Source organism: Aulonocara sp. 'chitande type north' Nkhata Bay, linkage group LG10, assembly GCF_057382095.1.
Source record: "Aulonocara sp. 'chitande type north' Nkhata Bay isolate Kocher_YH1m ecotype deep benthic linkage group LG10, A_spYH_male_GT1.1, whole genome shotgun sequence".
NCBI classification, from domain to species: Eukaryota; Metazoa; Chordata; class Actinopteri; order Cichliformes; family Cichlidae; genus Aulonocara; species Aulonocara sp. 'chitande type north' Nkhata Bay.
This window is the reverse complement of record NC_141353.1, coordinates 14,258,518-14,270,368: the sequence shown is the minus strand read 5'-3', so window position 1 is coordinate 14,270,368 and position 11,851 is coordinate 14,258,518. Positions and strand designations below refer to the sequence as shown.

The 11,851-nt window shown below is 39.4% G+C and overlaps 1 protein-coding gene across 2 annotated transcripts; it reads right to left on the bottom strand.

Annotated features, from left to right (window-relative positions):
* Window positions 1–263: 263 nt before the first annotated feature.
* chrne (cholinergic receptor, nicotinic, epsilon) lies at window positions 264–11,687 on the bottom strand. Of its 2 annotated transcripts, none has more exons than XM_086308407.1 (12): window positions 7,793–11,687; window positions 4,100–4,233; window positions 3,853–3,897; window positions 3,617–3,726; window positions 3,366–3,521; window positions 3,163–3,263; window positions 2,838–3,038; window positions 2,303–2,417; window positions 2,083–2,197; window positions 1,785–1,992; window positions 1,492–1,625; window positions 264–1,331 (listed from the first exon to the last, which is right to left on the bottom strand). In XM_086308407.1, the coding sequence occupies exons 1-12, from the start codon at window positions 7,860–7,862 to the stop codon at window positions 1,164–1,166; spliced, it is 1,557 nt and encodes a 518-aa protein (XP_086164533.1). In that variant the 5' UTR covers window positions 7,863–11,687; the 3' UTR covers window positions 264–1,163. The 2 variants fall into 2 exon arrangements, with proteins under 2 accessions (XP_086164533.1, XP_086164534.1); XM_086308408.1 differs by having other exon boundaries at window positions 8,342–11,687.
* Between the last annotated feature and the right edge of the window lie 164 nt (window positions 11,688–11,851).

The window sequence follows — 11,851 nt, the reverse complement described above, 5'->3', positions numbered from 1 at the left end:
GTCTATCAGTCACACAACAGTCAAACCTTTCTATGTGGTTTAATCTCACATTTTATTCCACTTTATTAAATATTATTATACACATTATAAAATTAATACAACCCGATGGCAGATCCAAACTTATTCGATGTGAGCTTTCCTTTGTTTTTGCCATAAACACACTATATTATAGAATATCTTCCCTAAATACACAACTGTGTAACTTTAAACACAGCTGGACACGAACAGAAAAACAAACATAGACCATTCAAGTCTTCAGTGTGTGAAATTTCAACAGTGTTTAGACTTGTTTTTATTTGCTAGCCCATTTCTGTCACATTTATTGAATCAGCTGAGTAACACCACTCAAAATAACTGTAAAAAATATGATCACAGTTTTAGGTTTTAGCCACACTTTGCAGATTCACACTGTCTGATGTATAAACATATAAAACACCTACTTAGACATTCAGTTCAAGATTAAAACACACACTTTGTAATAAACTAAAGAATTTGTTTTTTTTTAAAAAGAAGTTCTGGTACAGTTAACGCCAAACAGTGTCCCACTGAGCCATCTACTGTAAGCAATACATTCCAAATAATAAGTCATAGTAAGAAGAATAAGGCTTTGATTTAGAGTTGGTTGGCTCATGTTACATATATAGATAATGACCATAAGACATAATATGTGTGCAGGGATATGTTTTCTGAGTGTTTTGTAGATGGTCATGCAAGTAAAATGGGTTCTTTAGTTAAAGCATACAGTGCCTGTAGCTTCATGTTATGCAAAACAAAGTCATAAAAGTCATTTTCTGCAATAGAATTAAATCCCTTTGCACAGTGGTGCAGTGCCGTTAACATTTTTTCTTCAAAATGCATCTATAAGCTGTAAGTCTGGGCTTGCATACATTCTCATACCCCAAAACTAACAAAATAATTGTGATTTAATATAGAAATGCTGACAACTTAGTTTAGAAGTTAAGAAACGTTGAATGTTGATGCTCAGGTGTTTGACAAGCATGGAAACAGAAAGTTTTGATGTTATCAAACACAGACTTAACTCAGCCCTGAATCTTAACCATGGGATCAGTGAACAACATTGCGTTCATCATCATAAACAGCACGAGGCAAAATATACCTCGAAAACATTAAACAGAGACAAATTTCTTTTTTTCTCTCCTTTTTTAAGTTGGGACATATTTTTTACTCTCTCCTGGAAATGGTAATTCTGGGGCACGGTTGAAGTGTCCTGTTAGGAAGATCCACACTGTGCCGATGATGAATAGAGACATAGCAGCCCAGAAACACACTTTGTCGACCATTTTCCCAATCAAGACCCAGCTTTCAATTTCCTTGAGTTGGAAAGAAAGTGAACAAAAGCTTAAGTTCAAGTGAGGATATGGAAATGAAATGAAAGGAAATGAAAATTGACTGCAAAATATTACTCATCTAAAACGTCACTGAAGTTGAGTTAAAACAAACAAACAAACAAACAAACAAACAAACACTCACAGAGCCAATGGTATTTTGTTGCCTTGTACTGTCAGCAATGAAGTTGCAGGCATCCACACATTGCTTAATCTCAGGTGCAGCTTGGGCCAAACTCTTATATAGGTTAGCTGTGCTGCTGACATCTATACTGTCCACTAGAGGGAGGGAGACACTGCGTTAGATGACAATTTGCAGTGATCAGCACTAATTAAACCAGATACATTTTCTACTTTGATTTTCAAATATTTAAGTATTTGAGCTGAAATGTGAGCTAAAGACTGTGCTGAGTGTTGCTCTGTAATCAACGGTCTTACCAATGGATCGCGTGAGACCATGCCTCTCTCTTTGCTTGTCAAACATCATTTCACTGCGAGGCTGCTTGAGCACATATTCCTCTGCTCTCTGCATGAGGCCAAAGGAGCTGCGCCGCCGCTCCCTCACCCCATTTACCTCTGTTGTCACCTCACTATCGTCCACCAGCGGAGACATGCCCAAGAAGCGGGGAACCATTTTCAAGAACAGCTGCAGCAGGCAATAGAAGTTAACAACAGTCACTTTACTGAAATAACTCTTTAAAAAACAAGTTTACTCATCTCCGTGGAGGGCACTTACATGTTTGAGGGTTTGGGACATACTGTGAGTGCTGGGGCTGCGCAGTGAGAAGTTCAGCACTACAATTTGATTTGTAGCAATGAGAGTAGTGACACACATCACGAAGATCAGGTACCTGGGGAAGACATTAGAGAGATCTTTGTTGGAGGGCAGGCTCAAACTGTTTGGATTGAAGCAAAACAAACCAGCAGGGGTCAGCAGAGAGGACATGCTGACTCACTTTCCAATTAGAGGGACAGACAGAGAGGTCTCGGGGATCTTCTGAGCAATAAGAAAAAGGAAGACAGTCTGAGCCAGCAAAACAGAGATGGACACGGTCAGCTTCTGTCCTCCAGCTGTGAGGGAGCAGCAGAGAGTTAGACCGGTTGGACCAAAAAAAAAAAGGACATTCTTCTCTTTCATCTACTTCAGGCATCAAGGAATGCTTTGTAATATTTCATGATTTAAGACTTAAAAGTCAGCTGTATTACAGTAACATCAGTCTTAGAGCTTTAGCTGAATGCTTTCCACATCAAACCTTTAGGCTCTGTAGTTCAGTTACTTTGAATTAGCAGTTAGTGATTATTTTTTATTAATTAGTGACAAACACAATAAAAAGGCTAAGTCCAAATTATTTTAAAATTATTATGGAGAGCAAATCAAGTTCATTATTGTTTTGTTTTACATCTGAATACAGAAAATTATGAGACAAATGTGTTCATCTGGCATGTTTCAAACTTTAGTAGTGAAACAGGAAAAGCATTGACCTTACTGACCTTGTGCAGGTAGGAAGTAGGCCAGTACGACCAGAGATGAGATAAGGGAACAGGGCAGGATAACATTGATGATGTAGAACAGCGGCTTCCTTTGGATGACCAGATTGAACAAGATCTCCTGATACTCCAGGTCATCTGGGGAATACCGACTGTTGATCATCTTCCTGGCTGGACGATGGACAATGGCCCACTCACCATTCTCTAAAGGGTGTAAATGCAAAAACCTGAAGGACTTTCAAAACTTGAATATTATGATTGTTAATGTGGACTGAGGCATGGATTGATGTGTGGATGGATGGATGGATGGATGGTGTATTTACAGTACCTGTGAAAGCCTCAGGGTCGATGTCCACCCATTCAATAATCTCCCCCGTTTCTCCAACAGCCAAGGTAAGATCCACTTCATTGGCACTGTAAGTCTGGGATCTACGGTTGTGGCAATCAAGCCAAAGTTTAATAGAAGCAAATGCATAAAGAAAGACTTACATATAATATAAACGTAGATTTCAAATGATTAATAAATCCCACCTGAATGCAAGTGTGCAGTTTTGATAATCAAACGGAAAGTAGGTGATCTCAATGGCACATGTGCTGCGATAGATAGCAGGAGGCAGCCAGTAAATCCTACCATCACTGCTGATCAACACATTGGCATAGTAGGCCACATCAAATTTGCCATCAATGCTGTGGACAAAGACCAGAACCGGTTAACAAACAAACTGTCCAGAACGCAAAAAACAAAAGAGACAGAATTGCGCTCCTTTTTGTTACTGCCTTACTTGTTTTCAAGAACTATATCGGGAAGCCAGACAGTTTTGCACGGGACACGAATAACCTCAATGCCATAATACTGAGATGCATTCCAGGCAAGGCGGTAATCATTCCATTGCTGTGGTTTGAGAAAAAGATCAGCAGTGAGATTAAAAGCTGGACAAAGACGAGGGAGAAATGCCTTCTACCAAAACTCTCAAACAAAGAAAGGAAAATGACAACCACGAAGAGAGATACAACTCACAATCTCAATCCACACATTGGTTGTAAGAGTCTCCTCCTTTTCATTCTGTAGGAATGAGAGAAGAGATTGATTGAGCTGTGTAGCTCATGTGATAGTGGCTGTGGTAAATGCACACCAGAGAGATTATTATTAATCGCATTTTTTAACCGTAATGCTTTTGAATATGTTTCCACCCTTAAGTAATGCTCATACATTCTTAATGTGCGGAAAAGATGTATTGCAAAAAGTAGCAAAATGAAGCTTTTACCAGGGAAATAAGATTAGTGAGGGTCAGCTTGATCTGAACCCCCACTTTGTCTTCAGGATGTAATACTGGACGTATATTCTTGTTGTAGTTTTTGAACAAGTCCCCGATCAGCTCTGTCTCCTGATTACATTGCACTGCATGAAGAAAAGCATCAAAATTACATAGGAATATATCTGGTTATTATTACACAAGATGCTGTTGTGCAAAAGGTTTCGTACTTTATAATATTTCTGTTTGTTTGTGTGTTTGAGATATATATATATATATATATATATATATATATATATATATATATATATATGACTCCCAAGCTAGGCGAGTGGCTCCAGCAGATCCCGGGAACAACATCGGAGATCTCTGTCCAGAAGAGCGCAGTCCTGGGAACAGCTAAGATACTGCGCAGGACCCTCAAGCTCCCAGGCCTCTGGTAGAGGACCCGAGCTTGAAGGATAAACCGCCCGCAGGGGCGTGCTGGGTGTTTATATATATATATATTTGATTACTTCATGATTTATGATGATGGCAGAGAAGGTCAGTAAGAAGCTAAGTAAACATTACAGTATCCCTGTTTAAGATTTTGCTGAATGCTAACACACTACTTTTTCAAAACTGTGCCAGTTTTATTATTTTATTATTATTTTCATTTTATATAGCACATTTCATTCCACATAAACACAATGTGCTTACTGATTAAAAAAAAAAAGCTAAAAATGTAGGTAGATTTGCAACGTTTTGAGGTAATAAAACCAAAACTTTACAAGATATAGAATACAAATTAACACTCAAACACTGTAAGTATGTGAGAATAAAAAGGTTTTAATGTTCATTTTTAAATGTAGACATAGTTGGTGCTGGTAGTTTTGTTCCAAAGAACAGGACCACAGCAAGTAAAAACACCGTCAGCATACTTGGATCTTATTCTATCTTATTCTGGAAAAAGATCTGCAGCTGATGACCTGGGAGGTCTAGTTGGGTTATAGACACTGAGCAAGTCAGAGATGTTGATGAGAGTCAAACCACTAAGTGCTTTTTGAACTGGCAGATGTATTTTAAAAGTAATGCTTTGCTGAGTGATATAACAAAGCCATAGTATATGCAAGAGCCCGCAAACAGTTTCAAACAATACTTTAGGGCCATAATGATCCAAACTGTAAGCTGACCAGAATTCTCACATGTAAACAAAAAGCCATCAAATTATAGTGAAACCAGTAAGAATCACCACATCCCAAATAATGAGAGCGATGCATCCTAACCTGGAATATCCTGATAGAAATCTGAGAGCTGATGAGATCAAGCATGCAGAGCAAAATAAAATACGGAGAGGGCGATAAAGAAGACTGCAGTGACAATTTCTGTCTGATCTGATTTGTGCAACACACAAATACAATACAAGGAATGAATGCAGGGAAGACGGACATTGTGTAGCAATTGATGAGTTAATACACATTAGCATGCTGCCTGAGCTCTAAGGGGAGTATAAAAGAAAGTATGTAGGGGCAGTCATGGTATCTTTTTTATCTCGGGGAATGTTTGTTTCTATCAGGCAGCTTTGATTTCTGCCTCATTCAGTGACTGCCTCACACGCTTTTTTGGCCTACATATTTCCCCTTCTTTGGATATTTTCTCAGTGCGGCGTAGGGAGGTTTATTATGGAAAATCCCTACACATGAGAAAACCTGCTGATTTTCATTCAGGAAGCGAGTGGGGATGTGTTGATAGCAGCCAGGCTTCATTAGCCATACCAGGCTATAGTTCCTGTGCTGCCTGGCCAAGGAAAACATCATCTGAGATTCAGATTTTATTTTGTGGCCGAGGACAGACAATGGCTCATTAATCCTGTGGCTATATAAAAAGGTCCACATGGTTTTCTGAAATTAAGGGTGAGAAAGCTCCTTCATTATTCATACAGTAAAACAGTACAAGGAATTTTAGTCACTATACTGTTCTTAATGTCTCTTGATAGTGTCTTCCTGTCCTATGAGCAACAAAATTAAAAATTCTGTATACTGTCAAAATGTAATTAATTTTTTTAGACACAAAAAATGACATTTTGACAGTAATTCGTCATGTGCATGTGTGTTATCTTTTAATGTGATTTAGAAAAGAAGAGAAACAAGAAGAAGTGTCTGGTACCTTCCTAAGAGGATTCCAGCGCATCGTGTTCTGAAGACAAACACTAACACCCGAGGTGGAGCAGAGATTCCTGATATCACACTTGGATTACATTTGACCTCATACCAAGATCACAAGTTCATCTGTTTATCTGCTATCAAATCGTAACAACAGTGTCAGTTTAATCTCAAAATTCCTATAGTCCTCTATTGAAGTGCAAGGCATGAAGAGATTCTATCATTATTCTGTGATGTTCCACAGTCACGAGTCATATTTCCAGCATTTTAATCTTTGATTTCTATTCCTTCTATTCCTCCTATCAATACAAAAACTGAGAGTCCAGATTTCAGCTTGACACTTACACATACCTGTACTTGGTCTGAGAGGAATTTGGTAATGAATGTGATATCCACCAAATAGCTGGATTCAAGAAACCTTTCCCCCCTCAAATACAAGAACAAACCACCATAACTTTAGATCCTGAATTTACAAATGGATTCACAAGTATTTGTTTTTCAATTTTCCATCATCTCCTGGCTTTCATTGCAGCTTTATGACATCCTCTTACCTCATATTGTCATGTCATTTTATTTATATAGCAGATTTTAAACAACAGTAGTTGGCCTAAAGTGCTTTCCAGGTTAATGCATTTACATCACAGGCCTACAAAAACCTAACTGCAAAACATACAGCAACATGATAAAATGAAAATCAACCAACTAGTTAAAAAAAAGTGTAAAAACCCTGGGGTAAAGTTGTGCTGTGGGATAAGAATGATCTGGACCATTAAGAACAGCTTACACACTCTCATACTGTTGCTGTCATGAAAAATCATAGAGGAAGTTACGCTTTCCTTCTGATTTGTTAACTGACTGTGTTTTTATCTAATTGTATCAATTATACTTAATGGTTATGGAATAGACGGTCATACTTTGTATGTTGTTAACCTTTTATACCAGCGGTCCCCAGCCTTTTTTGCGCCACGGACCGGTTTATGCCCGACAATATTTTCACAGAAAATAAAACTAGTACTGGTATCGAAAAAAGATTTATTCATAACACAAGTGAAACGACCCAGAAAAACCGAGTAAACGACAAAAACAATAACAAAATAACGCTAAAAATCGATAAAAACCCTGAAAACCATACATTTCACACCCGAACCTCAACTCTTGCAGCCCAGTACCAAATGACTCACGGACCGGTACTGGTCCGTGGCCCGGGGCTTGGGGACCGCTGTTTTATACCATGCACAAAAACATAGTGCAACAGTATAAAGGAAGCAAATATTCTAATTCACTAGTGTGCACCAAAAAAAAAAGCCAAATTAGACAGTCTACAAAATCCTTGTTAGAGAAGTTGCAGATATGATATCAACAGAAGAAAAATTACTGCTTCCAGTTTAAAACAATATATGCAAGTTTACAGCTGTGTTAGTTTGCCTCTACAACTTTTTACATGTTTTCATGAGGTCTAAAGTACAGCAAGTTTTCTGTACCCTGCCAGTCACCACAAGAAGAGTTGGCTATCTCTGTGCCAGTCAGCGAGGATGTGCCAAAAGTTTGCAAGTGCGTCACTTACCCAGTCCCGCTAAAGTCCCAAGAATAGTTACAACTCCGAAAGCTATCCAAAGACTGCGCACTGCCATCATATTCCAAGACCTCTCTGCTGCTCTGCACTGTACTGTGCTGTGCTGCACTATATTGAAATATAAAGTGAGATACAGAAAGACAGTGAGACTGAAGGCAGATGAAGAGCTCTAAATCCCCCTACCAAACGTCCTGACTGTCACCCACCACAGCTGTCACTATCCGGGGTTCAGATTACACACCAGCTGAAAGCACTAAACCAGGACTTCCAGTCACTCTCCAGGCACCCACAATAATAATCATCATCATCATTAGATAGCAACTCCAACATTAGACAAAAACTAGGAGTGTCCAGGATATTCCAGATATTTCTGAAGGTAGCAATGAGACCTGTAAGCGAGACCTTATACAGCAGGAGTACTCGCATCATCAGGATAGAAAATTTCAGTTGTCAGATCGATGTATGGTCAGTGCACAGCACGAGGGCCAGTGTCACTGACAGGATTAGTGGTTGGTGTTTCCTCTTTAATCTGTCACTCACCTTTGTATCCACTAGACATGCGTAGAACTTTAAAATTTTGGTGTCAGTGTTAAAGATCGATGCAGGAAATGGCTAAATCCCACAGGTTACAGCAGGGTGAACAGGTGACTGGTGGTGCACACCTATGCGTGTCCAGAGTATTGATTCTTACAGTAAACCTTGCAGGACCTCAGCGGTGAGATAGTGTCTGCAGAATAATGGGGTTAGAGGGTGTCATGAATCGCTGTGTGGCAGGCAAGCAGGAGTGGTGGACCCAAAATGCAGAACTCAGACACGGAAGTGAAACTTAAGGCGCAGCTTTATTGCTGGGAAAAACCTCGTACAAACTAAACTCACCAAAAGAAAACCAAAAGTCAGAACAGAGGAACCAAGGACTGAAACACTGGAAAGAAACACTAAACTGGAGCAGGAGACCAAACACTAGGAACATAGAAGCAGAACACACAGCTAGTTGAGGGTACGACACGACACTGACACAGAGAAACACAGGGCTTAAATACACAGACGGCAGAAATCAAGGGATGAGAGACAGGAGGGGAACACACCTGGGAGAAATCACAGCTGACGAGACAGGGGAAACGTAAACTGAGCACACTCACATATGACACAAACCTTCACAATAAAACAGGAAACTCAGACACATGGAACCAGACAAGACATTGAACTAACCAGACAGATTCACAAACAGATGGGGTGACACCATAGACAGAGACAGACTCAAAGGCAGACCAAATATAACACACAGAACTCAAACAATAATAATCATCATCATCATCATCATAAACTAGAAAATGATAACTAAAAGCGCTGGGTCACCGACCCAGGACCATGACAGAGGGCTGCACATAAACCCCATGAAACCAGGGAGCCCAAGAGTCTGACCTGTCAGGTTGTTTTAGCAATTCATTTAAAATGCAGAGACTAGATTTGTTGTCATAATAAAGGCTGTGATTAATCTAAGGAGTGTCTCTTTGCAGTGGCAAGGGCAACAGACTGATTTTTGGAATGTGCCATGTGAGTTGCACAGTATGTGATGTACTTCTAAATATACAATTGGGGAAACAGAGTTGAGCTTCTTTAAGGTAACTGGAGCCTCCAGAAGGCAGATTGTGTGTCTCGCACTCAGAGCTCAGAAGCAGAAAGGCTCGAGCTGTGGGCCTTCAAATTCCAGAGAGCAGAGCTGTTTTATATCCAAACAGGTGTCAAATTAAAGGGAAAAAAACATTAAACCTTTGAACCCTACTAGCGGTTCTGTTATACTGTGTGGGAGTCAACTCATCCTGTCAAAGGGAAGGGTCACAGCAAATCAATACAAAGTTCAGAGTGATCTTTCTGTCCTGATGGGAGCTTTCTGTTCGAGGGGAGGCCTGTCCAGAGGACATCAGGGCTCAGTGAGTGACTTGATGATGATGAATTATATGCTATGACCCCCGTATTATGTAAAATCTATGCCATAGAGCACTTAAGGTGTCCTAACTAAGATTACTTATGGTGGGTTTCCTGCATTTTTTCCACCTGTCTATATATATGCATTATACATTAATAACAAAACTCTGTTATTTTCCCTCATTATAATAAAGCTTCTGCTTTTATACTCGACATGCCTCATTCACCCATTCACACAAGCACCTTTCTTTCTAAGTGCTTTCTATCTAACATATAAACACATTCACACTGACATGAGCAACTTTGGGATCAGTACTTTGACCAAGGATACTTTGTCATGCAGACTGGAGTAGGCAGGAATCAAACCACTAATTTTCACATTAGTAGATGGTCTGCTTTATCTTCTCAGCTACAGCCTTCCAAAACATGTTCTGTTTAGGTTAATGTTTCCACATTACAACCACTCTGAGCAATGTGCTGTGTTTATATTTGTTACCCTCTTCTCTACTGCTAAAGTACAGCATTATACTCTCAAGCCCACCCGATTAGCATCAGAAAATAACTCACATGGAGGCTAGTTAGTGCGACATGTGAGACACGTGTGTGTAACTGTTTTTATAGCTACAGCCAACAACTACAACTAGCGTTTCAAATATAGCTACTACAAGGGAAGCTGGGGGGATCAAAATATTGTTGGGTTAATCTGAATATGAAATGACACAGGCAGTGCCTTGTTTTGGAATTCAAATAAAACTCTGAAACCTTGTTGCAGAGAAGACAATAGAGAAGTCTGAAACTTCAGCCTACAAGTCATTAGGGGTCAATCCTCCAATTATCAATAAATAAAACGTTTTATGCTTTTAAATGACTACACTGCTGTTATTATATTTTCTCACCCAGCTCGGGATCTTTTTGCTCTGTTGAAATGGGAAATTTGTTTGGGAACGATTTCAACAAACACCAAACTTGATAGCATGAGTAATCCCAGCACTGTGGTTAAATGTTTTGATTATCCAGATGGGGTTTTCAGTAGTGCAGTAATGCTGTGCAGCAACTTTACTGGAAAATCCAGTGTGGTTTTATCTTTGCCCCCCCGTGTAACCTTTGAGTATAAAAAACAGTGTGAGAAACACAGCTTGAATCTGAATCGCTTCATGTTCACATCACCAGCTGGCTATATGCTTTTGTAATGTCTGTTATTGCATCTCAGTGTTTAATAGGAAATACAAGCTGTTTTTTTTTTTTTTCATTTAATACCATATAATATCATATTGGATCCATCTCACACCTGGACACCACCGCGCCATAACAGAGATTACAAAAAAAATAATTTAAAAAAGGGGCAAATAGACTGAAAAGACTTTTTATCCCAGAGCTGCATAATGCAGCAATTTCCACATGAATGTGCTCTGTGTGATAAAGTGTTTCGCAATCTGGGAGATTGAAGAAAGGTTGCTTTTGTCTGTTTTTAAAACAATCTGTTATATAGTTTGATATAGTTTATGGTTTTTGCATACTTTTTTATGACTGCTGTGAGTGATCTTTGCACTGTTGAGACTGCACTTAATTTTATTGTACACCCAACATGCTACAGTGACAATAAAGGTATTCTCTGTTTTCTGTTCTGTGTGGTATCAAATGGTTTCTGAATGTGTCCCAAGGTTTCCCAGGGATTTAGCCTCCCCTTCTCAGTTGCTGCCTATCTTGGACAAGATCAGCCATTGGTTGCGGAGAATAAAAGCTCTGTGACCAGCCCCCGCCCCAAACTGGGAATGAATGCCCCTGCTTTCACTTTTTCCCCGCTCATCCGCAGAAGAAATACCATTGTTGAGTCCCTCTTTAGGAGCACAGACGGCCAGGCTTGAGTGTGGCGTTCAATGTCTGTACCTCCTCGTGTGATAGCAGGACCAACCTCTGAGCTTCCAACAATTATCATTATCAGAGGCAATAAGGATGAGAACACCTTTTATGAGTCACATCAGTCCGCAATGTTTTACTAATATGACTCAGACGTCACTTTTTTAAACAAAAAGTTTGATAATTTGCATGTAGTAGTTCAAAATAATATTTGTATGAATTAGGTTTTGTGCAAAATATGATGACAGGAAAGAGGAAATAGCTTCT